This window comes from Colias philodice, chromosome 28, assembly GCF_061535455.1.
Source record: "Colias philodice isolate Cphi_HAF_F1 chromosome 28, ilColPhil1 Martin Lab GWU primary, whole genome shotgun sequence".
Lineage (NCBI taxonomy): Eukaryota > Metazoa > Arthropoda > Insecta > Lepidoptera > Pieridae > Colias > Colias philodice.
In genome coordinates, this window is record NC_143113.1 from 2,207,986 (window position 1) to 2,235,317 (window position 27,332).

The window sequence follows — 27,332 nt, forward strand, 5'->3', positions numbered from 1 at the left end:
TCGTAACTTATTTTTTAAGAAATTCATAAAAAGCAGTTGATATATTTATTTTTTTAATTTAATGGCAATAAAAAGGTTCGATGAAAAAATATTTTCACTTATTAATTTTCTGATGTTACAAGCAAAACCATAAACAAAGTTGGTATAATATTATTTCGAATATAAACCGGTTATTATACCTATTCTTATCATTTCGCATGTATATGCCGCTATTATATAAAACTATATATAAATATGTATTGCTATCTAATATCCGGTAACATAGATCTCCAGTCTATTGTCTTTTGTGTTTGTTAAAAATTATTATTTTTTATGTTTTTATTACCTGTATGAAGTATTTGTCGTGTTTATCAGCCAGTGTTTACAAAAAAAAGTAAAAGCGTTCTAAACGAATGTGTTCTAAATTCAAATATGATAGAGAAAAATAAAATTCGAAGCTATGAAGAGCTATGAAGTATGATTTTAAAATATATAAAAATACGAACAAAAATTTAAAATTATCAAACGTACATACTCGTAATATTTTTTAATTTTCAAATACTACGCCAACAAAAACATAATAAATCACTGAATTTTCCACAGGTAATAATTTACGGGCATTATCTTTTTGCAAACGTCATTACTTACAGACTATAGACTTTTTGCCATAGACTATACACATTAGCTGATATTGTGCACAGATAAAAAACTTAAGAAAATTTCCTTGTAACCTTCTTGGAATCGTGATCCTTGTTACATAATATTATCTATCTTTAAACAGTCACGTTTTAGAGACCGTAATAAATACGTACTATTAATATGAGTATTAAGTAGCAAGATCCTTCTAATATTATAAAAACGACAGTTACTCTATCTGTCTGTCTTCACGTCTTAACCACCGAACCGATTTGGGTGATATTTTGGTACAGAGATGGCTTAAGTTTTAGTATTAAGTTGTTATTACAATACAATTATCATAAAAATTAAGTAATAATACATATTTAACCTCAAATGTTAATATTCCATGTAATTAAATACACTTTAATCTTCATACCAATAACAACGACAATAATTATTATTAATGTCATTTTAAAATGGTGTTTCGCGCTCAAATAGCAACAGAAAGGTTAAAAGTGAAAGAAATACACCTCCCCATTGTTATTTTGTTCACAGGATTATTAATATTTATGTTAGCAGCTTTTTCTTCATTATCGTTACTGTAGAAACAATTTTTATATTATTTACATTATTATTAATTTTCTAAGCCAAAATGCTATTGAAAAGTTTTGTTGTGTATCAATTAGGTACGTTATTTTATTGCTTTTTTTTAAGATTTAAGAAAACGGTAAAAAAGAATTGTGAATTCTTTTCCTAGCAATAAATACAGATTATAAAATATAATATGTCAATTAACAAACAATACGACCATGTTATTTAATCAACAATTTGCAAATGCCATAACCGTCTTGCCGCGTTAGTGCATCGTTTTTTTCTAAGTAAATGTTGCCATCTATTAAAATTCTGCACAAATTGCTTTCCCACGTCCTACACTAGTGACAATAGTGATGTGTTCACACGAGATGTTTTTTGACGCCTGGCAACAATACTATACATACTTAATGTGATATAATCAAAGGTTTCTGCTAATAGATAATATTTCTAGTTGAATATTTCTACTTAAATTAAAATTTATTTTTAATTTTTAGCTAGCTCTGTTATTTCAAATTCAAACATCTATTTATTCAACAAGACTTCTTTTAGAAGCACTTTTGAATCGTCATAATTATGGTATAGAGATATTTTGATACCCGAGAAAGGACATAGGATAGTTTTATCCCGGAAATCCCACGGGAACGGGAAATATGCGGGTTTTTCTTTGACTGCGCGGACGATGCCGCGGGTGGAAAGCTAGTATATTATAAACAAAAATAACTATTGAAATATTGTAACTCAATTGTTCACTGTCCACATCGAACATAACCTTATATAAATTATTTAAAAGAAATCTCTGCACTATACATTGTACAATCACATTACAATAATGTTTATTGTTTTATAACTGTAATGATTTTAATTATTTTCTATTGTGGCAACCCTAATCTAAACTTAGAACTTCTCACCACATATTAACTCTGTCGCAATCGAGGCCAAGTATTGTTCAAACATTTGAACCAATTTGGACCAATCGTTCAAAGTTCAGATGGGCTGGCTAGGACATGATAATATAAGGTCACGTATACTATACAAGTTGTAATCGGTTTATTTTATGGTTTAGAATAACTTGTTAAACCTTATATTTTACTACTATCTATAAAACGAAATGTTATCAACCCTAATTTCGTTGCAAAATTAGAAAGTTTTTAAATATAATATAAAACTTTTAGATAATAAATTGTAACTAAATATATAAATCATATTTTTTTTCTGTTATATTCTACGATGTTTTTTCATAAAAAATGGAAAACACCCCTCAGTTTGCGATATACAATAACTTTGACATACTAGTTATGTGTAATAGCAAAAAGAACGACCAAAATGTATTCAAAATTAGGAAAAACCTAATTCTCTCAACAAAAATAAATCTAAAATAAGTTCTAGTGCTCTTGCACCTAAACTTATGTAAAGTTTAGTCAGACAGCGTGGTGAAAGGGAAACTATACAATGGAAATAACGTTTGCATGAATCACCGCATTTCGAAGGCAATCTAAATAACATTGTACGAGCCAAAAGGACTAAAAAACGTTCTTAATTTGAATTTTTGACATTTGACACAGAGACGTATTCTTGCCATGAAAAAAAAAACATTAAAAAAGTGATCTGTCAAATGTTATTATGATACCATAGATTTAATGATCTTAACCATAGATAGATAATACAGAAAGACTTATTTTTAACTCGTTTATTAAACGTAGAATATGTAAAAATGATTTAAAATATGACCTTCAAACTTCCTTCAAGTTCAAACAACGATTGTAGCTTATTTAAAGAAATAAAGTAATAAAACGATGTGTGTATTTGTAATGATGTTTATTTATTAATACCTACACTAATAAACGTATGTATTACTCATCTTTTTTCATAAATAGTTATCTTGTATACAGTAAAAGTTCCTTATTCGCGCTTCCTTCATTCGCGGTTTCACTATTCGCGGATGGAAAAAATGCGACCTAAATCCTGTATTCGCGGCCTAAAATTCTTTATTCGCGGATCGAATCGGTACATCGGTACATACATATTATGTATTTACCTAAATAAAAACCATTATTAGTAAACGCTTGAACTACAACTACGAATTTATAATGTCGACTAAAAAAAATGAAAAACGAGTAAAAAGTGACAAGCCTTTGCCTAAACCTGAAGATTAATTACCATTTAAGACCTAATTAAATGGTAATTAATAAATATGTTTGGTCAAAAACTTAAATTAAACTGGTTTCTTTATGTATTTGCTTTTTTATTTCGTCACCTAAGAACGTATTCCCTATAACCCCATACAAATTACTATTCCTTATTCACGGTTTCTCTATTCGCGGCACATTTACGGAACCTATTACCCGCGAATAAGGAACTTTTACTGTACTTAAAGTTAAAACAAAGCCCGCATTAACAATGTTTCCTAATGCCTACATTAAGACCAGAGACAATTATAATTTTACAAATAAGTAAATATAAAAAGTTGGTTGTTTTGTCATACCGTCACGCTTAGGTTTATAAATATTGTTATCCGCGAATTATTGTGATCTATTGGCTAAAGAATTAAAAAAAACGTAAAATAGTATCGATTTAATCGTTGTTAGACAAATAAGAAAATCAAACAGATTTTTTTATACTTACAATTCCGCCCGCGGCTTCACAAACAAGACACTTCCTAAACATTTAATTTTTTTTTCTTTTTAGCGGATTCGATACCTATCCAAGTATTGTAATCTAAACTAATATGTATTATAAAACTGAAGAGTTTGTTTGATTGTTTATATAGGCTATGTATCATTACGCTAAGACCAACAGGAGCGGAGCAATGCGGGTGCAACCGTGGGGAACACCTAGTCGATTATAAACAAGAAACTCAAAAAAAATTTTTTAGGTATCTAGTCTAGACTTATAAGGAAAATATATTTTTCACTAGCCCCGGTTTCTCCCGAGCTTAAGGAAAAAAATATAGATTTTGATGCAGTTTATTTTAATAATTAGGACGATTAAAGGAAGGGTTTAATTTATTAGGTTTCAGACAGCGGGCGAAGCCGCGGACGGAAAGCTAGTTATTTAATATAAAATAATCAACTCTATTATCTTTATAATGTTAAGCTATAATTATATTATACGTACTTTATATATTTATTTAGATATTACGAATAAATGAAGTAAAATCTCTGTATAGTTAACATCATGGTAGTACCTAGACGTAACTAGCGAAACGGGTTTCAAAGAAAGTGATGTCATGGAACCATGTCAATATCGATAAATTGCATCATTTCTGATAAATATTTTGTTGTATAATTTGAAAATTTTATTAAACTGGTTTTAAATTAATACTTAAATGAGTATAAACTTATCAAAACGATGTATCGCAGCGGATTTTAGGAAAGCTTCCATAAAAATTATTTTATTATTTTTACGATAAAAACATGGAGTTATGTGAAATATCATTATATGTCACCTTCTCACTAAAAATAAAAGTAATTTATTTAATATTTTATCAACTACATATTTATTTATCTAAACAAGTGGTAAAACATTATAAAACAATGCGAATTGCGATATACGTAAATAATATAAAATTGTATGCATATTTTAAAGGAATATTTTATAAATCACTTGTTTGATACGAGCAAATTAGAAATGCGTAATAAACTCTCAAAGACTTTCAAAATGTAATTAGTATAAAAATATGAAAGTTAATAGCATGCACTAAATGTTAATATGCAAATTATTTAATTTTGAAATTACAAAGAGATATAAATTGTAAAAAAGAGTATGTGAGCCGAGCACACGTGTCAGAAGTGAAACTTTTTGGCAAGATTTAAGATACCAAAATCGTCGCCTTACTCGATGACGTGACGGTATTGCCATGACGCGACCTTGAAATTTTACTCTCCACGCGCCTAAAGAGAGTGGAATATGTTAACTTGGTTTTCTACTAATTTTAAGAAATACTAGTTCAAATTAATATTATATTTATGTTGTATGTTATGAACGACTGATCAGAGTACATAATATGTATTATGCTACAACCGACAGATATATAAAATCGGTTTCAGAATTGAAAAAAAAATCATTTTGAGAGTAGACGAAATTGCACGGGTCAGCTAGCGTTTTAAATTTATACAGTAAGTAGTCATCACCAGTTATTGTGAATGTTTTCGTTGAACTTGGCTTCTGCGTAGTATCTTTAATTAATCAATTTATAAACCACGTGTCTAAGAAATTATTTAACTACCTAATTGATTGGAATTGCCTTTTAGAATATTATAATGGAACTCTAAATGGACTAATTACCTACACACGAGAAAGGATGAGACTATAATATACATATAAGTTCGTTTGTTACGGATGTACTTAAAAATTATTTATGCGATTTTGAAAATTCTTTCACCGATAGAAAGATACATTATTCCAGCGTGACACAGGCCTATAGCCTTGTTTTTTCTCATAAAAACTAACGTAAAGTCAGGCAAAAGCGTATTGTTTTATAAATGGAGTTCTCAATTCACAATACAAAATTACACATTTAAATAACAAATATAACCTTGATCGCACACCGTTTACAAGATTCAAAATAACTGTTCATCCTTTACATTAAAAGCTGTAAATCAGCGAGGTCGTTCACATACAGATCATGCCTTGAATATATTGTTGGTTTTGAAATCTTAACCGCTTATCACTAGTTTGGACATGTCAAAGGATAACTCGGAAACCAACAGGCCAATTATGCGTGTACGCAGGTGAATATAAAATATCGACACTCGATGAAATTTCATTTTTTTTATGAAGTTAAACTACTAGTATATTACTATTTGTTGTTTGTGTTGATATACTTTTCAACAATTAAATTATTATGATGTTAAGTATATTGTCCAGGAAATTTTTAATAACAATACTAGGAGAAAGCGTGAATTTACGAAGCGTGAGTAACTTATATAAAGATGTTATAACTTCATCAAATAAGTAAACCGTAATTTATAACTACGTATTAAAATAAACTTCATCAATGTCTACAATAACCACAAAAACATAATTCACAATCTATCGGAATTGACACAGATTGCAAAACTAGGTAATTCATGCAGTGAACTTGATAAGCATATACTTTTTTGTTGAACATTAACTAGAACATCCTCGTAAAATAAAATACAGGACTACAATTGCTTGAACAATATTAACATCTCATATTTACCAAGTTGCGCTTAACATTGACAGGTGTAAGACAAGTCATCTTCACGGTCCACGGGCCAGAGACCATGTTCACATCCGACTTCAGAACTGGAAAATACATTGTAATTATACACCTCTACATTATTACTAAATAGCTAAAAATCTAATTGCTTACTTGATTTTCCCCAAATTCTAATTTTAGGATAATAATCCATTCTCGCGTCATTATTAAGAAGCTGATTGCGTACTTAGTTTTTTCAAAATTTAATTCGAATTTAAGCATTATAAATCATACTGTTGAACTTTAGTTTAAAAATTCTAGGTATTAAATAACAGGATGTGACTAAAATACTATAATTTCTAATCTTTTTCTCATATCAAACTTCCTGGATCGAAATCGTGTTTCACAACACGAAATTGCTCGTAATATATCACTTTAATTGAATCGACATGTTTTTGTTGCAGTGTTACAATAAATAGATTGATAGAATACCATTCAACTTAACAATTAGTTTATATTGATTAAATGTGTGGCCTGTTTTTAATTACGTAGTAAAATAACTTAACTCATTAAAATTATAATTTACATCAATAACCATATTACACGCTATAATATAAGTTAGAATAAAAAATACACAATCCCCAATATCGATAAAAGAACAAAAATATGTCACAAAACATCGACATCACAACACAGCCCTACAGTCGAGTGAATGAACGAGCATGCATCAGTGTGCTCACCGCCGCCGTATCAGCCCGTACTTAGTACGGAACTGGGCGCGCTCCGATCAACAAACGACGTAACTCGCGCGCGTTACACGCGATTATATAACCTGTTTCTACGTAGTAAGGTCAAATTTGCAATACAAGATGGTCGCGGATGAACTGCGCTCAGAAATAGTGCAAAGGTAAGCTTCGTTCACTTTATGTTGCCCTGGTACATTCCTGTTATTTCGTTTGATGACAATGACGCCATTTTTATTTATAAACTACCTTAAGCGCGTGGTATCACTCGCTTTGTTAACAAAAAGCACGTGTGCTAAATAAAGCTTAAAATCTATCTTTATACTTAATTTCACCCAGATCGAATCAGCCGTTTTTACGTGAAAGAATAATAAACTTCCATGCATCTATCCTCAAAAACTCGCGTTTTGTTGTGTCACTCGCGTGTTGCAGGACGAAAGTTGTTAAACTACGTTGTTAACTGTTTATCTAAGTACTATAAATATTGTGTTGGTTATTAGATAATTCTCTATTTGAACAGAATTTCATTTACTTACTTAGATTCTACGTAATTCCTATAGACGTGTTAAATTTTCGAATCAGTTATCTAATTCAATAATTTTCAACTACCCTCATTATTGTAACAGCTTAAGAACGTTAGTCTATCTTAGAATTAAGTATTAACATTATATTCAACTACCTACGTGTAAAGTTAGATTTAAAATCAAACCATATAAAAACACTAATCTATGTTCATATTTTAGAAAGTTCATCAAATATCAATCAAAATCAGAAATGCAAATGACTTTATTTTTATGTGAATAGGCCGTAAACTAATAACTTACTGGGTGTATAAAATCATTAATTGATTTTTAAATAAAATACCTACATACTTAATGACATACTTACACATTTTGTTTCATAAAGTATAGGTACGACTTTATTACAATAAAATCAATCAAAGTTTATGAATTACTAACTAACATATTATTTTGTTCATATTTACCTCAATTAGCACCAACGACGTCACAAGTTAGCACATATTACTCAATTGGTATTGATAATAATAAATGACATTCGGTGAATTGAACATTTTGTTGTCTTAGGTAGTCTCTGTTATTCAGCTGTGCTTAGACACATTTAAAAAGTACAAAAAAAAAACACATAACTTGATGTTCCGTTCACGTTCAACCTCAAATGTATTGTTTATGATTTATAATTATTAATTAGTCATTTCCTTTCCACGGTTTGATAAAAATATATTTATTTTTATTCTACACATATAATGGCGCCAAGGCCAGCTGTCAATATGTCATTGACGCGCAAAAACCATAGACTATAGAGAGAAAAAAAATGTTTGTAAACATTAGCGGCTCTGTGCGACCTTGAAATTTGATTATCTGTTGGAGAATAGCCACCGGTTGTCATTCGACCGTGTCTGTATTTGATTACATTTTCATTTCTTTCGCTTTTCCGCATATATATTTATTTTTTAATTTTGTAGGGAATGCTACGAAACTGTGTACGAAACGAAAAACTAGTAGGTATCCTTGAGAGTTACCACTAAAAATCGTTGACTTTTTGAATTAGCAGCATAAGTCTAAAAAAATTCTACTAAAATATATACTGGAACTTGGATATAAATAAATATTTCTTCCACCAATTGTAATAATCTCCTGACATTTTTGCAAATATTTTAGCACAAGGCAGCTTCACAGATGACAGAGCACAGATAAACACAAAACATAGATTACTGTAACTTAACGGTCACTGATCCTCCATTGTATGGGCTACATAACTCGCTAATCACCCAATAAAGTGATCTTTTCATGTATATTTACTTAATCATCATGTAAGTACTAACTGTCGCTCGTGATTCCGTGTACGAATGATAAATAAATGAAAATTCAGGATGAACAACCGTTATTCTTTTCCACAGTAAATGCACCTACTGGTCAATAGTTCATTTCATTATTTTTAACTAAGTTTTTTGGAGTGAAGGTAAACTTTTTTTAAACTTAGATAAGACACTGTTTATACTTTCCGATATCTTCAATGAAAGTTTTCATTCACTACAAATATTATGCAATTTATTATTAATTAGATATTTCATAAATATTAATATTACTTATAATATATGGGTAATAAATTATTATTACCTATTATATAGGGCACACTTTTCATTGAGGAAAACGTGACTTTTACAGAGAAAAAATCCCACCAATTAAAAAATACCTATTTCCATTTTCCTCATCGCATAACTTTGGGATATTTTTATTCTGGCAACCCTTGTTTATTATCTGTGGGGAATGGAAAAAATAAATAATAATCATTAGTGCGATAATTACATATTTATATAATAGCCGCGTACCATATCACTTCCTTTGTAAATAATAATAATTTATTACGCGGATTCTTCACAGAAAAGTATTTGTTAAGAAACATGCCGTGATTTATTTATAATTCCATTATAGCAGACGTAAATAAACTTAAATGGTAATTACGATTGTCTATATATAATTAATGGGGTTTGTACTACGAATATAAATGTTTGAAAAAATAATTTTCCCACGTCTTGAAAGTAATTTTAAATATTTTTCCAGAAACGAAAAGAGGGTAAGAACGAATAAAACCATCAGAATTGTACATCCAAATAGATAAGTTTTTCATTAAATAAGCCATCGTTTAATGTTTTTTTTCTTTAAAATATTTTTTTATTAAAATGAAAGGCAATTATTTCGTTTTTTTTTTCTTTTTTGTCTATGGTTCATATACATATTTCGAAATTTAAAATGCCGGTTTTAGCGCCGAATTACTTTCTCCTAAAAAACACTTCGAAAATGTGCAAAGAAAAACAAACTACAGTAATTTAATTTGTTGCATCGTTTTCACGAATAGTACGTAAGTATTTTTTGTTTTTCAAATGATTACCTACGTGTGTATTATAAATTCCACGTGTCTTCAAATAGTCAAACGTGGAATCGATTGACCATAATTAGGTAGGTATTACTTATTTGATCAACACCAAGATACGCAACCTTATTTAGATATAAGTTAACATTGTTGATTAAGGATTAAGGAAATGGGAAAATTTAATTTAATGATGGCATTGCGTCATAGAAGTAAAGAAAAAATTAAGGAAATGAGAACATTTTGTGTGTGTGTTTTAATATGCGTAGTTCGTAGTTCGTTAGTAGTAGCACAGACTAATAATAATACATACTTTGTACGTTATATCACAGACTAATCCATACTTAATATTATAAATGCGAAAGTAACTCTGTCTGTCTGTCTGTTACTCAATCACGCCTAAACTACTGAACCAATTTTCATGAAATTTGGTATGGAGATATTTTGATACCCGAGAAAGGACATAGGCTACTTTTTATCCCGGGAAAATGACGCTATCCCAGAAATCCCACGGGAACGGGAACTATGCAGGATTTTCTTTGACTGCGCGGGCGAAGCCGCGGGCGGAAACCTAGTAATAATATACGGTTATATACAAGTAGTAGCTTCTCCTGTAGGTATGTTTGTATGTAACGTAACAGATTCCTTTAGGATCGATTTTGACCCACTTATCGGACAGATTTAATTAATAACTAGCTTACCGCCCGCGGCTTCGCCCGCGTTTTCAAAGAAAAACCCGCATAGTTCCCGTTCCCGTGGGATTTCCGGGATAAAACCTATCCTATGTATCAATCCAAGTTACCCTCAATATGTGTGCTTAATTTCATTGTAATCGGTTCAATAGTTTTTACGTGAAAGAGTAACAAACATCCATACATCCATACTTACAAACTTTCGCCTTTATAATAGTAGTAGGATTTAATGTGATGTACTTATGTATGTAATGTACATGTTGAATTTTGCTAACGTTTCTTTTATTTTTGTTTCTTCCAAATTTTTTCTTATTTGCAAAAATGTGGAATCGTTTGTCTATACGTTATATACGTGTATATACGTTATTGTCTTTACTTGTTTTGTGTATAATTCCACACATACGATACGTGTTAATAATTTTTAATGTTTTCAATTTTCACGTGATTGACGATTGTATGTGTGCGTGTTTCATTACACGCGTAACTATATTATGTTCTTATGTGTGTGTGAGTTTTTAATGTTATGTCTATGGGTGTGTTTGTTTATTTTTATATTTTCACATACTTGTGTGCGTGTTTCATTACACGCGTAACTATATACACAGCTATATATTTCTGAGTTTGTGTCTATGTTTGTGTTGATTTTTTTTAAATATTCTTTCTATTTGTTCCAGAATGTCCACCCTGCTGTTCTGGCAGGGCAAGGGGAAGGCGAACGGGGCACCCAACGGCAGGAATTGGATACATGCCCCCGACGCGCTCGTGAAGGGCCATGTCGCGTATTTGGTTAAGGTAGGTTTAACCGACTTTGAACAAGTGATAACTGCGTTAAAAACAACCGACTTCAAACTTGCACTTGCGACATTTACAATTACAGACAAAAATGCTCATAAAATAAAAACTGCTGGGCCTATCCGAATATTTTTATGGGACCAATTCGACACCATCCCGCATCGAACAAAAAAAGAATCACGTAAATCGGTTCAGAAACCTCGGAGTAATCGGTGTAGGTACATACATAAAAAAAAAACATACCGGCCGAATTGATAACCTCCTCCTTTTTTTTGAAGTCGGTTAAAAAGGGGCCAATTTGGCTAGGTTTGTTGGTTGATCGTCACATCGTGTATTTGGTTACTAGTTATTATTCTGTGTAAGGCGACGATTTGGTATTTTTGAATCTTGCCAAAGAAGTTTCACTGCTGACACGTGTGCTCGGCATACACGCTCTTTTTATATTTTCATAAGATCTAAGGTAATTTTAAATTTATAGTCATCAACCCGGGGCAAATTACTAATATAGTTAGTGTAAATAATGCTATGGCCTTTTGAGGTGAAGGCAAATCTCCGACAACCTTCATACAAGCTGATTCTGAAAGTCATTGAACGTCTATTCAAGATTATCTGAATACATCTATTGTTTGAATTCGTATTAAAGTAAAAAAAAAATATTTTAGTGATTTTCGTAAAAAGTAGCATAGAATTGACTGATCTATCGCTTGAAAATTTTATTCAGATCGACAAGATGTTTTTATGTGAAAACTATCAAACATCTATTTATACAACAAAACGTATATTTGTATGTAACTGAATAAATAAATAAATCATTTATTTTCCTCAAAAAACTATAACTACATCAACAAAAGTACAAGTAAACATAAACCAAGAGGACTGGTGTCTGCGATAGGCCGTAGCCTGTAGTGCAGATCGCAGGCACTCCCCAATTCGTCTGTTCAATCCAAATTACCAAATTCCAAAACTGACGTCTTTTTAAACTCGATTTTGACCCACTTTTAACGAACAAGGATCGGTGACAATATAATAATTTTGATGAGTCTAAAACGCGTTTTTAGTTTTTTTTAACTTCATTCTTGTTGGCGGCACTGTGGGAAAAAACTATACTTAATTATATTTCTTACACTGTTTTTTGTACTTATGTCAGTACCTATTTTCTTATTTTTGTCGCCAATTTTGTGTGTCACACTGCCTCGCTAAATAAACCTTTCTGTATTTATATTGACTACTAGCCGCTCCGCGCGGTTTCACCCCCGTGGCTCCTCTCCTGTTGGTCGTAGCGTGATCGTATATAGCCTATAGCCTTCCTCGATAAATGAGCTATCTAACACCGAAAGAATTTTTCAAATCGGCCCAGTAGTTCCCGAGATTAGCGCGTTCAAACAAACAAACAAACAAACAAACTCTTCAGCTTTATAATATTAGTATAGATATAGATACTGATTAAGCTATGACGTCACAACATGGCTCCGAATCCTATACTTGCATAGTACCATAGTATAAAGAGATAGTACATAAACTTGCATTGTTTTGTAATTCGATAACACTCCGCCCACTTTTATACATTTACACGTGTAGTATCGATTACTATCTATGTGTTAAATAAACATAATGTAATTAATTCCAGTGTACGCATTTCCTTATAAACTATTGTTTTTGATTTTGATGCAATTTTCCTTTAGTGTACGCGTGCCTTTAAACGCCACGTGTTTAATGGCCGTTCCCAATATTCAAACTACGCTTATAGATAGACAGCTATCTCCGATAGCTAGTAAGGTTCTATCACAGACGATACATGTCTGTGGGTTCTATATTAGTCTGTGGTTCTATCTATCGTAAGATAGATATGATATTGGGAACGGCCATTACTTGCTGACAGCTGTCAAAACGTTATTGGGACGCTCAAATACGACAAATTCCAAGAGAAAAATATACCTTCCAGACGATAGATAGCGATCAAAGATAGGTTAGCTTATCGTTAGTAAGCTTATTGGGACGCCAAAACAAATGAGAATAAAACAAAAAGATAGATAGCATTTTCTATCTTTAGTAGGGTCAAACCGAAGATAGATACGATATTGGGAACGGCCAGAGAGTTTAATTAGTAGTGTTTGATGATGATATTACATTGTTTTACGCGTGTGTGGATTAAAGTAGGATCATAAACATCATTTATTTATTTACACGAATGATATTTTTCATTTTTATTTAAGAAAAAAACACAACCATGTGAAATATTCGATGCTGTTGTTTTATGCGTTCTATAGTTGTTTAATTCTTGTAAATAAGCTAAAACACTGCCAAGTTTTATCAAAACGAAGTCAAAATCTATTCATTAGTTTTTGTGTGCTTGAATAACAAATATCCATCCGATCACATTTTCGCTGAAAGCCTTCTGCTAAGGCCTTCTGATAGCTTAGCCTGTCTAGTATCAAGCCGATTTACGACTCACAAAAAAGATGTTTATAAAATTAAACAAATGCCGATTACTCGTATGTCAATTCGTTACTTAAATAAAAGTGTTTATTTGTAAACGTTTTTGTTACCTACATTAGTATTATTGTATAATATGTATGTAGAACTTGAATTAATTTCGCGCTCATCGATTTTATGGAATTTACGATAAATCATGATTCTAGATTATTAGCGTAATCCAACCAGTATTAATTACCAATATTATCATTAATACTATAACCACTGACATTTTTTACCATATATATATTAAGTATCCCATAAAAAAATAGATCGAAGTACTACATAACATTTTTATTAGAAGTCAATTTTCTTCATAAATTAGGTCAAATTCCTAGTAAATATGGAAAAGTGTCTGTCATTTATCCACACTGGCAAAAATACTGCTTAATAACGTGTAGTTTAGCTGTAAGACTAAACTGTAGGTATGTTGTGATAGGAGCCCCACAGTTTTTCGGCGCGTAAGGGATAATCATATTAATAATGGTATTTTGGAAGAGATCGCTACCTAGCGATAAGGCCGCCATTTAAACATTTTTGTCTCTGTTTTTTTGACTATATCTGTGTTTTATGTTAATTTCTGTGTGTGTGATTAATAATTATCTATCTATAACTTAAATATGAGCAGCGGTTCGCTTCGACACTCGTATACGACTTTTGCGTCGAGTTACAAGACACTTTGAACACGAATGTGTAAACGCACCATTAGTGACGTCATTGCGGTATTGTATTGCATGGTAAAAAAACATCAATATCGAAGTAGGATTAGGGTCACTACACATAACCCAGATACATTATGTAATGTAAACATTGCATGCTCAGATATATTTAGCGCGATGACCGTGACATCGAATAGTCGAATGAGTTAATTAGTATTGTTAAAACTTAAAAGTACTGAATTTTAATAATAAATGTACTAGGTATGACCTGCGGTTTTCCTCGTGAACAGAAAATGCTCAAAACTTCATTTCCCTATGATGTTTTTTTAAAGAAAAGGCAAAATTTTGATCGCGAGACGGGAATCAAATCCGCGTCTTTTTACCATATTTTTATATCAAATTCCTTTCCCTATTCCAACTTTTCTTTTGGTTTTGAAATAATGGTATAACTATCTGTTAATTAAAAACTTATTATAAAAATTATAATAATTTGCATGCTGTTAATAACGGCTAAACATGCTGGAAAACTGAATTGTTATCATCTCTGTATTGGAAAATAAATGAATTTGAATTTAAAAGTTGTGTTTATCTTCCAATATTTACATTCAAATCTGTATTTTTGCTGTGAAAGGGTATCAAATTACAGATAGTCTCGCATTTGTATTAGTAACAATTAAATGGCTCTACTTAAAATTTTCTGTCAATTCTATTTTTCAAAATGAACGTATACATATAATATACCTACAACATCCATACTAATATTATAAATGCGAAAGTAATTTTCATGAAATTTGGTATGGATATATTTTGATACCCGAGAAAGGACATAGGCTACTTTTTATCCCGGGAAAATGACGTAATCCCGGAAATCCCACGGGAACGGGAACTATGCGGGTTTTTCTCTGACTGCGCGGGCGAAGCCGCGGGCGGAAACCTAGTACATAATATTTCAATGTATTTTTATCAATTGTTCAAATCACAAAATGCCTTGACCAATTCGAACATCACTGTATTTACCATTTTAATATGTACGATATATTATCTAAATAATAATCAAAATCCAAAACATTTTTCAGTTCCTCGGCTGCACACAAGTTGATCAACCAAAAGGCATCGAGGTAGTGAAAGATGCCATTAAAAAACTGCAGTTCACACAACAATTGAAGAAATCAGAAACCAAGGATGCTGCTAAATGCAAGAAGGTCGAAATTACCGTTTCTGTTGACGGTGTGGCTATACAGGTAAAATTCATTCGTTCTTTTGTTCATTCATTTGATCGTTCATTCATTCATATGATTTCAGTTATTTATGACGTTTGGAACAATAGGTGTATGTATGTGTCTGCTTGTTTGCTTGTGTCGTTGTATGTCTGTATGTTCGTGACTTATATTTTGTCGTAATGTAGTTTAATTATGGGAAATACGAAGCATAGGTAGATACTATAAAATTGTAGATTTAAGTCATACAGAAACTAAACTAAATTGATTTACCTATTTGTGTCGTTGTATGTCTGTATGTTCGTGACTTATATTTTGTCGTAATGTAGTTTAATTATGGGAAATACGAAGCATAGGTAGATACTATAAAATTGTAGATTTAAGTCATACAGAAACTAAACTAAATTGATTTACCTATTTATTTCTATCTCTTTGGAGATAAATAGGAATCGCGTAAGAAGCAGGCTTCTTTGTTGCACAAAAACAAACAAAAATACAATAGAACCTCTCAACAAAGAATCAATCAAACCATTCACCAGCATTAAACAATAAAATAAATTTTAAACACACTTTCCAAAAGAAACCAACAATGTAGTAACAATTTCTATTCAGAGATTTATTTCAATCACGTTCGCGCCATTTTGAACCCGTAACGGCTACAGATTTCACTTTTAATTCATTTGGCCCGTTTGGGCCATGACGGAAAGCGAACGTAGAAATCCTTATGCCTAATAAGTCCCTAACAGTTGTAGGTAACTTTGAGGGGCAATAATTATTGTTACTGACGAAATTTAAATTTATAGCGCGTATATTTATTCGATTCATACGGAAAAAATCCTGTGTAGTGTCTGATATAATTATGTCTTACCTACTTATAGAAATGTGTGTAACAATATTTCTGTGGATTATTGACATATTGGCATACAATGCACTTGTTCCACTTTTATCTATACTAATATTATAAAGCTGATGAGTTTGTTTGTTTGAAAGCGCTAATCTCAGGAACTTTACTTATATGAATTATACAAGTATCGAAAAATTCTCACACACCACTACCTGAAAAGGCATAGATTCCTATAAAAGAGCATACTATGTATATCTAATTAATATTCCCTGACAATTATCTAGCACATTTTCTTTTTACTAGCTCATCTGAGCAAAACATACAAATTAATGCACAACAGAGAAGCTTACAATAAATCCATGTCAGAAACTAAGTCAATAGATTACATAAATCGTAAAACATCGTAACTGAACCGATTACATAATGTTTGGGTGTCGATTGTGAAATTTAACATGCATTGGTTATACGTAACATAAGTAATAGATTTTTTTGTGTAATCTATACTGTTTGTTTGGTTGTAAGCCCTAATCTCGGGAACTACCAGACCCGTAGTTTAATATGAAGATTTGAAAAATTATTGGTATAGTATTGGATAGCGATAGCCCATTTATCGAGAAAGGCTATAGGCTAGTTATATATCATCACACTTAAGCCCTATTAGCTGAGCAAAGCGGGTAAAACCGCGTGGCATAGCTAGTGGGTTATATTAGTTCCAGATGTATGGTTGCAAATTTGGAAATAAATTATTAAGGTTAAATTGTGTGTGTTTGATTGACGTATCATCTAATTGGTATCGTTTTTTTTGTGTCATTACACTTATACGTTGAGTGAGGTGAAGGGTTACAAATAATTATATACACGTATACGTTTACATTGTGCGCGTGTGTGTGTGTGTGTCTTAAAAAAGTGTCTATCTAGTAGTATATATATCGAATTTCTTACCGATTCTTTTCGATAGAAGCGGATCAATCGGTGTTTTTTAAATAAATACTATTCATATATGTATGTACTTGTAAAAGTTTACATGATAAAATGTTTGAGTTTGTTTACCTGTGCATTGGATAAACATAGCATGTAATAGCTAAGTTTGTTATAAAAATGTGTTTTCTTGAAGTACTTATTTATGGTAGTTTCTATAATATATACTTTATTGTAACGGTAATTAAATCAAACAATGCAATCTATATTTATTTCCATTGCATCAGAAAAATGTTACATACCTAAGTTATATTATGTATTTAATAAAATATGTAAGAAACTATAATTTTAACTAATATTGATTCAACATCATATTATATTGCATAAGAAGAATTCAATTATTCTTCATATTAGCCATATTAGGATATAAACCATTCAATCGTTCACTCATTCTTTAAAATTTATACTCTTAAAACTAGTTTATTAAGTTTAAAACTGTCCCTTTCTTTATTCGCGTTGAGAGTAAAATTTCAAGGTCGCGTCATGGCAATACCGTCACGTCATGACGATTTTGGTATCTTTGAATCGTGCAAAAGAAGTTTCACTCCTGGCACGTGTGCTCGGCACACACACTCGTATTTTTCCTTTATTTTCTTTAATGATGTTCTAAATTAAAAAATATATATTTTAAGTATATATTTTTTTATATCTTTCAGGAGCCGCGGTCGAACAACGTGTTATACCAGTTCCCATTGCACAGGATATCCTATTGTGCTGATGATAAGGGCGCTAAGAAATACTTCTCTTTTATTGCTAAGGGTATGTAATTAAATGTACCTACATTATGTAGAACGAGTTGGTTTAGTTCCAATATTTATTATTCAAGTTTTTCAAGATCAATTAAATTTTTAAGATTTGTTCATTAGCAGAATAACCATATAAATTATTTGACAATTACATTGTATTTTTATGAGTTACAGGAACACTGCAAGTTTTATTAATTTCAGTGCAGTGAGTTTCTTATAAAAAAAAACATTTTCTTTCACTTACAATAAAATAAGTGTGGTAGAGTCAATACATAAATACCCTCAAAATAATAAAAAATACCCCAGAATTTTTCACCAAACATTCTGGGGTAATTTTTCACTCAATCTCTTTACTTTACTTATACATATTTATTTAATTTTCTTTTCATATACTTATTAATAAACTGTTTCCAACACCAATCTAACAGGAGGCAGTACAGTGAACGGTATGAATGGCCATGACAGTGGTAACATGGAAAAACACGAATGTTTTGTGTTCATTTCAACGAAGTTGGCCTCAGAGATCACGTTGACTATTGGACAGGCGTTTGATCTTGCTTATAGGTATGTAATTAATAATTATAGTATATTGGGAAAGGAAGTCAATGTATTGGAATGATATGATTTAGTAATTAGTAGTAAAATGTGTTAAATGTGAAAAAATACATATATACGTATACGTACATACGTTCGAAAATTATATTTTGTACTGTATTGTTTTAATTTTAAATTTTCCAGGCGGTTCCTGAACGACAACGGCAAATACATTGAGCTACAGAAACTAACTCTGCAGAACAAGAAACTCGAATTACAAATGAACGCGTACAAAAATCGGCTACAGGTAAATAAATTTCAAAATTTTATTAAACTATACAAAAAACTTACATTTTTAGAAAAAAAAAATTCCATACTTACATCGATGATAAATTTAAATAATATCTTTGTTTTGTGTAATAACGTAAAAATGCTTTATGAATGATTCAATTCGACCAGCCCGCGATCTTTCTAATCCTAGTCCTATACAAATAAGTAGACCGTATTCAATTTTTGAAGTGAAAACTTCTTTAGCAGCGTTGAGCACTTTTTCTGTAATGGGTATAAAATCTTAAACTCGCGTCAGGACACGTGACCTGATCGAAAAAGCGTGAGACGGATACCATTCCAAAATATCAAACATGCTCAACGTTAATAATCAAGTTTTCACTTCTGCCGGCACTCCCCCAGTGCAACCCGTCTTTTTTTTCTACACCCCACATATAACTTCGAATACGTTCCCTTTCTTATAACTAGCGGGCATACCCCGGCTTCGCCCGTAGCATAGAGTAGAGACTATACCACTCAGAGACCACATACATATCCAACAGTGGAATGATGTTTGAAATCAGACCAGTAGTTTCTGAGATACGCGCGTTCGGACAAACTCTTCAACTTTATATCAAAGCGGGCGAAGCCACGGGTGGAAAGCTAGTTATAAATATATATAACCACTAGCTGCTCCGCGCGGTTTCACCCCCGTGGCTCCACTCCTGTTGCCCGAAGCGTGATGAAATATAGCCTATAACCTTTCTCGATAAATGGGCTATCTAACACCGAAAGAATTTTTCAAATCGGACCAGTAGTTCCCGAGATTAGTGCGTTCAAACAAACAAACAAACTCTTCAGCTTTATAATATTAGTATAGATTAACTATTAACTAACACTATTAACAAATTTGTGCATTACTAACAAAAAATCCTAATTTCCAGGAACTCTCCCGTATTACATACAAGGACGATCTCTCAGCATATCTATCCCGGAACAATATAACCGACATTACCGAATACAAGCCACCGCCGGAATTAGAGAAACAGATCTCCTCTCTCACTCTAGCGAACGGCTTCGCTATGAACGGGAACAAGACACCTGATATTGGTGAGTGAATGAATGAATGAACGAAATGAATGATTTAGTTTTACGCTTGTTAACGAGTTTGCTATTAACAAGACTCAACATTGGTAAGTGAATGAATGAACTAAATATATGAACAAAATGAATGATCTACTGAGTACAAGCCACCTCTGGAATTAGAGAAACAAATCTCCTCTCTCACTCTAGCGAACGGCTTCGCTATGAACGGGAACAAGACGCCTGATATTGGTGAGTGAATGAATGAATGAACGAAATGAATGATTTAGTTTTACGCTTGTAAACGAATTCGCTATAATGGGCCGTATAATGACCTCTTATTCCCAGTCAGTTTACGCCGTAAATTGAACTGACTGGCAAATTAAAATAATACCATAAAATATAACCATGGCTGGTTATTGCGATCATAATAGTTTAATTAATGGACGAATTATGAAATGAGTGAATGATTTATCTTATGCATCTGGCTGGCGGGTTAAAATCATTATGTTGATTTTAATAGAAGCTTTAAAGGATTGTAGACAAATGAATGAGTGAATTAAATAAAATCAATAATTTTTTTTTTATCAATTTTCTTAAGTAAATTCATATTCAGAACTCATATAATATTAAGTTCATTGGCACTAATTTTCTTGTACAAAAACACTTCCATGTTGAATATAAATCATGATAAAACATGTTTAACATGGTATAAAATATATTATTATTCCTATTAGGTTTCTACTAGGTTTACCAGGCTGAAGTCCAAATTAAATCCTTTAATTTTTTTTAATATTATTTATTTTAATATTAAATTATTTTTATTAATATTTTTTTTTTAATTGAACATTCCAGGTATGGACGCGATGTCCAACAACTCAACAGACACGTACAATTCGAGTAACGATAACAATTTGCTGTTATCTACGCCTCCACCAACGCACAATAATAGAACTGGGTATGTTTTTGTATCACTACATATTATACTCATTTTATTTATTTATTTGTTTTATTTATAAAATAAAAATGAATCGACAAATGTGTTGTTAAGCGCAATACTTGAGCTGAACCGATTACGTTAATTCTTTTTATATCATACTAGCTGTGCTCCGTGGTTTTACCCGCAGTGCTCCGCTCCTGTTGGTTTTAGCGAGAGTATATATAGCCTTCCTCGATAAATTGGCTATCTAACACTAAAATAATTTTTCAAATCGGACCAGATTCCTTGAAGTACGAGGATGGTTCTTATAGAGAAAAAACGTAAACATGTACCACGGGTGAAGCCGGGGCGGACCATTAGTGGTTAATAAAAAGAAAACTAGACAAATTGAGACATAGTATAATATTTTTCTATTAACGTTAGGGTATATGGGTTATTTTTGTATTGCATGATACTAAGCGTACATCAATTAATTTCTGTCAAATATATTTTACTGTATTTATTTGTACTAATATGGTATTAAACCATTATTTTAAAGCAATTATGGAAATGATGAAATGAAAATCACATAAATAGTTACAATATACTTAATTTATAATGTTTTATTTATTACAATTTTCCAGAAAACTCCTGGGTGACTTGTCTACGAACAAGAACCCAGCGGTAGGCACCAAACTAGAGGGATTGCTGATGAACTCAGATTCTGATAGCGGTATGTATCTACTAATATTATAACAAATGCGAAATAGAAATAGAAAGCGTTTTATTTGCCACCACGTAAAAAAAATATAAATCTTAATAATCTAACACACAGAACAGAAAAAAAATAGACGGGTTGCACTGGGGGAGTGCCGGCAGAAGTGAAAACTTGATTATTAACGTTCAGCATGTTTGATATTTTGGAATGGTATCCGTCTCACGCTTTTTCGATCAGGTCACGTGTCCTGACGCGAGTTTAAGATTTTATACCCATTACAGAAAAAGTGCTCAACGCTGCTAAAGAAGTTTTCACTTCAAAAATTGAATACGGTCTCTCGTTTATATATCGTTTATATAATTGAATACGGTCGTTGAACGTCTTACGCTTTTTCGATCAGGTCACGTGTCCTGACGCGAGTTTAAGATTTTATACCCATTACAGAAAGTGCTCAACGCCGCTAAAGAAGTTTTCACTTCAAAAATCAATAAAAAAAGCTATTAAAAAGTAACCATTTTTTGTAATCGGTATAAACTATAATGCCTATTATATTATTCTATAAATAAATTATATTTAACGTTTTATTTTCGATCTTTCTAGAATTCGATCCAAGAGCGTTCGAGTCGGAGCCTGTGAGTCGCTTCAACTCTTCAGTTGATAGTCCTTCAACACCAGCACCTCCGCTATGTAAGTGTAAATGTGAAACATTTTAATAAGTGCTAAGCAAATCGACTGACCGGCCAGAGGTCGTGGGTTCGATTCCCACCCGGGGCAAATATTTGTGTGATGAACATAGATGTTTGCTCTGTGTCTGGGCGTTAATTATCTATATTAGTATTTATTTAAAAATAATATAATATGTATGTTTATCAGCCATCTGGTTTCCATAACACAAGCGAAAGCTTAGTATGGGATCAGATCGTGCCGTGTGTGAAAATTGTCCTGAATATTTGTTTATTTATTTAAATATGAACATAAAATATAGTTTGAAACTAAGGTTTGAAAGAAATAAAACCAACACATATATAATAAAAAAAACGTTTATTTCTGTAACTTCACATATAATTAACAAACACATTACTATTTACTTTAAATAAAGTTCGAATACAATTTATTATTATCTTTATAAATAGGCATATGCTTAATATTATACAATATAATCTTATCTAAAAAATGAATTTATTTCCAGTGGCCCCCCCACCAAAAGCATCGAAACGACAGAACCAACCAACACAAAATATGAACGGGAACGATTTATTCGGTTCAACTCCATTCTCGGTCCCGAGTCAAATACAAACGAATCAGTCATTCCCAAACCAATCTGTCAAACCGAACTATGACATACGGGATTTTAACCTACAAACATCTGTTTTTAACTCAAACACGTCGTTTACAAATGGTTTGAGTGGTTACGATCCGTTTGAAACGAAGGGAAATATTTTTGGAAACGGATTTGGGAATAATTTCAATGGTTTCGGCAATTTGAGCGAAAAACCTGCGGTCGAGTTGGATAGCAGCTTCAATGGGTTTCTGGATAAAACTATTTCGGAGATGAAGGTTAGTAAATAGGAAATACTTGTAAATTTTACAAGTATGATTTTACAATGTAATATGTTAAAAATTTAATTTACAATGTAAAATCATACCATATTATTAAAAAAGACGTGTGTCACTCGGGGACTGCCGCGGTAAAGCTATTGCATGCTATGCCTTCAAGCCACACCTCCGCGCCCGTCCCCGTGGGGAGCGTGAGGTTTTTTCGTTACGGAATTTCTGGATTCGGTCCCCGCGCTCAAGGCCCGCGATAGAAGCTATGCAATAGCTTAAAAATAGACCTCTTTTAAACGAGAACTAAAGTCATGGTTTAACTTTAGTACTGGGTTTAAACTTTTCCTTATCTTTTGTCTATGGTTTAACGCTAAATTAATAGTTTTACTTATATTAACCTTTTGAACGCCAATGACATCTATAGATGTCATGCGCAATCGTGCCCTGTGCGCCAACGACACCTATACATGCCAAGAAACAGATCATAGATAAATACAAAATAAACATATTAAACCTTTACTTTTACGTGTTTTATTTATACAGTTTATGAACTGAATCCCCAGTTATTACATAATTGTACACAGTAAACAAAATTGCCAAGTAGTTATTCAAATATTTGATGACAAAAAATAACTTAATTAATGGCTAAAAAAGCATGTTCTCTCGCGCCAATGACATGTATACGTGCCTACTAGTGATGTAGTGTAATATTCAAGTAACTTCATTAAAATTTCAGCGAAATTACTCTAATTCGCTTAATTTTTGTAATAACTACAAAAAAAATATATAAGCTTAGTCACTGAGAAAAAAGGTAAATACTACATTCTTTGGTATAATACCATATTGTCTATATTGTGGATATTGTTGATTTGAATATTTTCCTTTTCGCCAATCATGCGCATCCCTAGCACAGTATCGATATGCAATCCCTTCTGCGCCATTGACATGAATAGATGTCGGACTGGTGACGTCGTAAGCGCGTGCCGTGTTGTTAAGTGCGGAAAGTTGTAAAAATATTTTATCGAGTAGCGGGCGAGTGAGCGAGCAGTTTTCAAAATTTATTACCTAATAAGTCTAATCAGTGCCTTTATTAGAATATTCTTATGATACAAATTGTCACTATGTCATATCAAAATATGGTAATTGACCTAAATAGGTACCTACATATAATTAGTATTTGTAATAACTCAAGTATTAAACTAAATGATTGGAAAATAAATATGTAGTTTTAATGCAATTCCCTTTATTTAAAGGTAATGTTGTTTTGATATTTACAAATAAACACTCCACAATAATACCTATAGTTCATATAAACTTAATAAATAAACTCGATAAGTTATAATAATATCTATACAGCTACACATCCCTAATCAGAAGCGAGAGATTATAAAAAAAAGGATGGTTGCCCGCGCCATTGGCATGTATACATGCCAATGGGGCGTAACTGATAGAGAATAGTGCTGTAACTTGCTGCAATTTTATATGTATTTTTGTATCTCAAAAGGTTGATTTTTTTTGTTGATAGTTGCTATAAATGTGGTCTTAAGTTTTTACAGTAGGAGATGAGGTTAAATAAATATTATTTTTGTGTTATAAGCTGTTTATTCAAATATTCAGACGTGAATTATTATGTTTATCGATAACATTTTGGACTCCCTACTATTTTCAAGGTTATCTCATTGAATTTGTGGCTTGGCGTGGAGGGCACGGCGATGCGTTTTTGCTCTGGCGGTCAAAAGGTTAATGCTTACTATGGTTTTGATACGTATAAGACCCGAATATTAGTTAGTCCGTGTTTTATAATAAAACAGATAGTGGTTTATAAGATCATTTAATTTTTGAAATACTAGTACTATCTTTATCTTTATTTCACCTTTAGATTATACAAAAGAAATCAACTTTTTAAATTATTTTTGAAGTGGTGAAACTTCTTTATCGAGGTTGGAAAAAAATTTAGTGTAACATTTCGTTACGCGTGACATTTTTCCGTTACGCGCCATCTTTTTCGATAGATGATTCGACGTATTTCTGTCAAGTTGCATACAGTAAATTATTACACTAGTACACGCACATATTTTTTTTGTACTTTTGTACGAGTTTCGATTATAAAATACCTGTACCTCCAAAGTTTTTAATCTGTATATAACTCACCAAGTAACAGCTAGTTACTTGGTGAGTTATATTATTACAATGATCCTAATATTGACCTTTTTATTATTTATATTTAATATATTATTTTCATATTCCAGGACGGATTCAGCAGAGGGATCAGCTTTGGAAACGACGATTTTTCAATAGACAACCTCGATCCCATCAAGAAGAACTAAAACTAAATAAATAATATAGTTAAAATTATTAAAACATCCTTGTAACAATTCACACAACATAGTTTAATGCAATAATATAAGACATTATGAATTATCGAAGTAGTTGTAAGCATTGTGTAGATTGTGACGACGATATTATGTTGCCATGTTATTGGTTACAAATTTTCCGTGATAATAGGTAATTTTTTCGAAACGTAGAAAATATAATAAAATTGTATTCCTAGAATCTCTAACCAGTAATGTGTTGAACGCTATTTATACATAAAATAAGATGGATTATGAATACAAAGCGCGCAAACATTCCAACGTGCCTTAAGACAATAATATTTTCATATCTCCAGTAGATTTTTAAGTAAAAATGTATTTTGGTAGATTAATATTTAGGGACCAAAATTTTTTAACCATTGAAGATTTGAAGTTCGTCGTAACATTCTGTGATAATTCTTTGCAAGTTGAGGAACTTCAAGTCAATTTACTAACGTTTATATACAAGATGAATTAAACTCCTATTTTTTATATTATATTATGGAGTTAATCGGAATTTCTACAAAAAAATTGTCATTTAAGCTCTGGCTGCAAGTACATGACAACGATACCAAAAAAAAAAACAAAATTAACAAACATTATTTTTATTAATATTGACTTTGTGTCCTGATATTTTTTCCTATATTATTTAAATTATTAAGCTAAGAATATCGTGAAAAAAGCGTTGTCATAAAAAAAAACTTGTAAATAAATTGTCATTTTTTGATGACATTGCAGCCTCTTTCGTTCATTCGTTCATTCATCGATCTATGCTTTTTTAAATGTTTTTAAATAATGATATTATTTGTATATTGGTTTTTAACTGTTGTATCCCTGTCACAATAGTTAATTATTATAGTATTGTACACTAATTTCGTATTAAGGCCAAAAGATATACATAAATGTGTATTTTGGATAATAAAATTTATGTTTATAGCTTTGTGTTTTATTTAACCCGTAATTAAATGGAATTTTCATAGTTTTTTAGTCATAAATAGCATGTTAAACTACAAAGTATAATATATACCAATAATAAAGTTCAAGAGTTTGTTTCTATGAACGTGCTAATCTCAGGAACTATTCTAACGATTTCAAGAATTATTATTTCATAATGTACGAGCGAAGCCGGTACGGACCGCTAGTATAGGTACATTACGCCTGAATACATAATAATATATAACGTCAGTTTATGTAATATGTATTCTAATTATTATTATACCAGAACATTGATATTAGTTTATATGTTTCATGCCAAAAAATTTAATGAAATTTGCAGTCCAGTCCTAAAGTTTATTATTTATTATTATTAATATACCGATTTATTTAAAAACCAAAGGTACATACTGCATTAGACCAGTCAATTTGCTCAATAGTATTGTTAAGACATATGTTAGATTAGCACTATTTTTATCTCATCTCTCACTATTTCTATTTGGTCAATGAATAAACAACACCGTGGTTTAAAGGTATTATTAAACCTAGTTACAAGCCCTTTTATGAATTTAAGAGTCACTTGTACAACTACTGC

General features: G+C 31.5%; 2 protein-coding genes and 1 long non-coding RNA gene across 5 annotated transcripts in view; 2 read left to right on the forward strand and 1 right to left on the reverse strand.

Moving 5' to 3' along the window:
* LOC149476214 (uncharacterized) overlaps nt 1-6,886 on the reverse strand; it is a 50,473-nt gene extending 43,587 nt beyond the window's left edge. The window contains exon 1 of the mRNA XM_089712310.1: nt 6,374-6,886. The gene's annotated coding sequence lies outside the window, so the exon portion shown is untranslated. The remainder of the gene's footprint in view (nt 1-6,373) is intronic.
* LOC149476217 (PTB domain-containing adapter protein ced-6-like) overlaps nt 1-26,740 on the forward strand; it is a 59,040-nt gene extending 32,300 nt beyond the window's left edge. For 2 of the 3 annotated variants that reach the window (XM_089712235.1, XM_089712233.1), the window contains exons 2-12: nt 11,351-11,468; nt 15,676-15,840; nt 18,295-18,397; nt 18,813-18,948; nt 19,123-19,225; nt 20,130-20,295; nt 21,124-21,226; nt 21,832-21,920; nt 22,506-22,592; nt 23,095-23,462; nt 25,703-26,740. In XM_089712235.1, the coding sequence (XP_089568361.1) occupies nt 11,352-11,468; nt 15,676-15,840; nt 18,295-18,397; nt 18,813-18,948; nt 19,123-19,225; nt 20,130-20,295; nt 21,124-21,226; nt 21,832-21,920; nt 22,506-22,592; nt 23,095-23,462; nt 25,703-25,780 (1,515 nt within the window). In that variant the 5' untranslated portion in view covers nt 11,351 and the 3' untranslated portion in view covers nt 25,781-26,740. Of the gene's footprint in view, nt 1-7,081; nt 7,260-11,350; nt 11,469-15,675; nt 15,841-18,294; nt 18,398-18,812; nt 18,949-19,122; nt 19,226-20,129; nt 20,296-21,123; nt 21,227-21,831; nt 21,921-22,505; nt 22,593-23,094; nt 23,463-25,702 lie in introns of those variants that run through there. The other variant, XM_089712234.1, reaches the window with a different exon arrangement.
* Nucleotides 1-27,332, forward strand: part of LOC149476216 (uncharacterized) — a 263,269-nt gene that overhangs the window by 32,872 nt on the left and 203,065 nt on the right. The gene's annotated exons all lie outside the window — the stretch shown is intronic.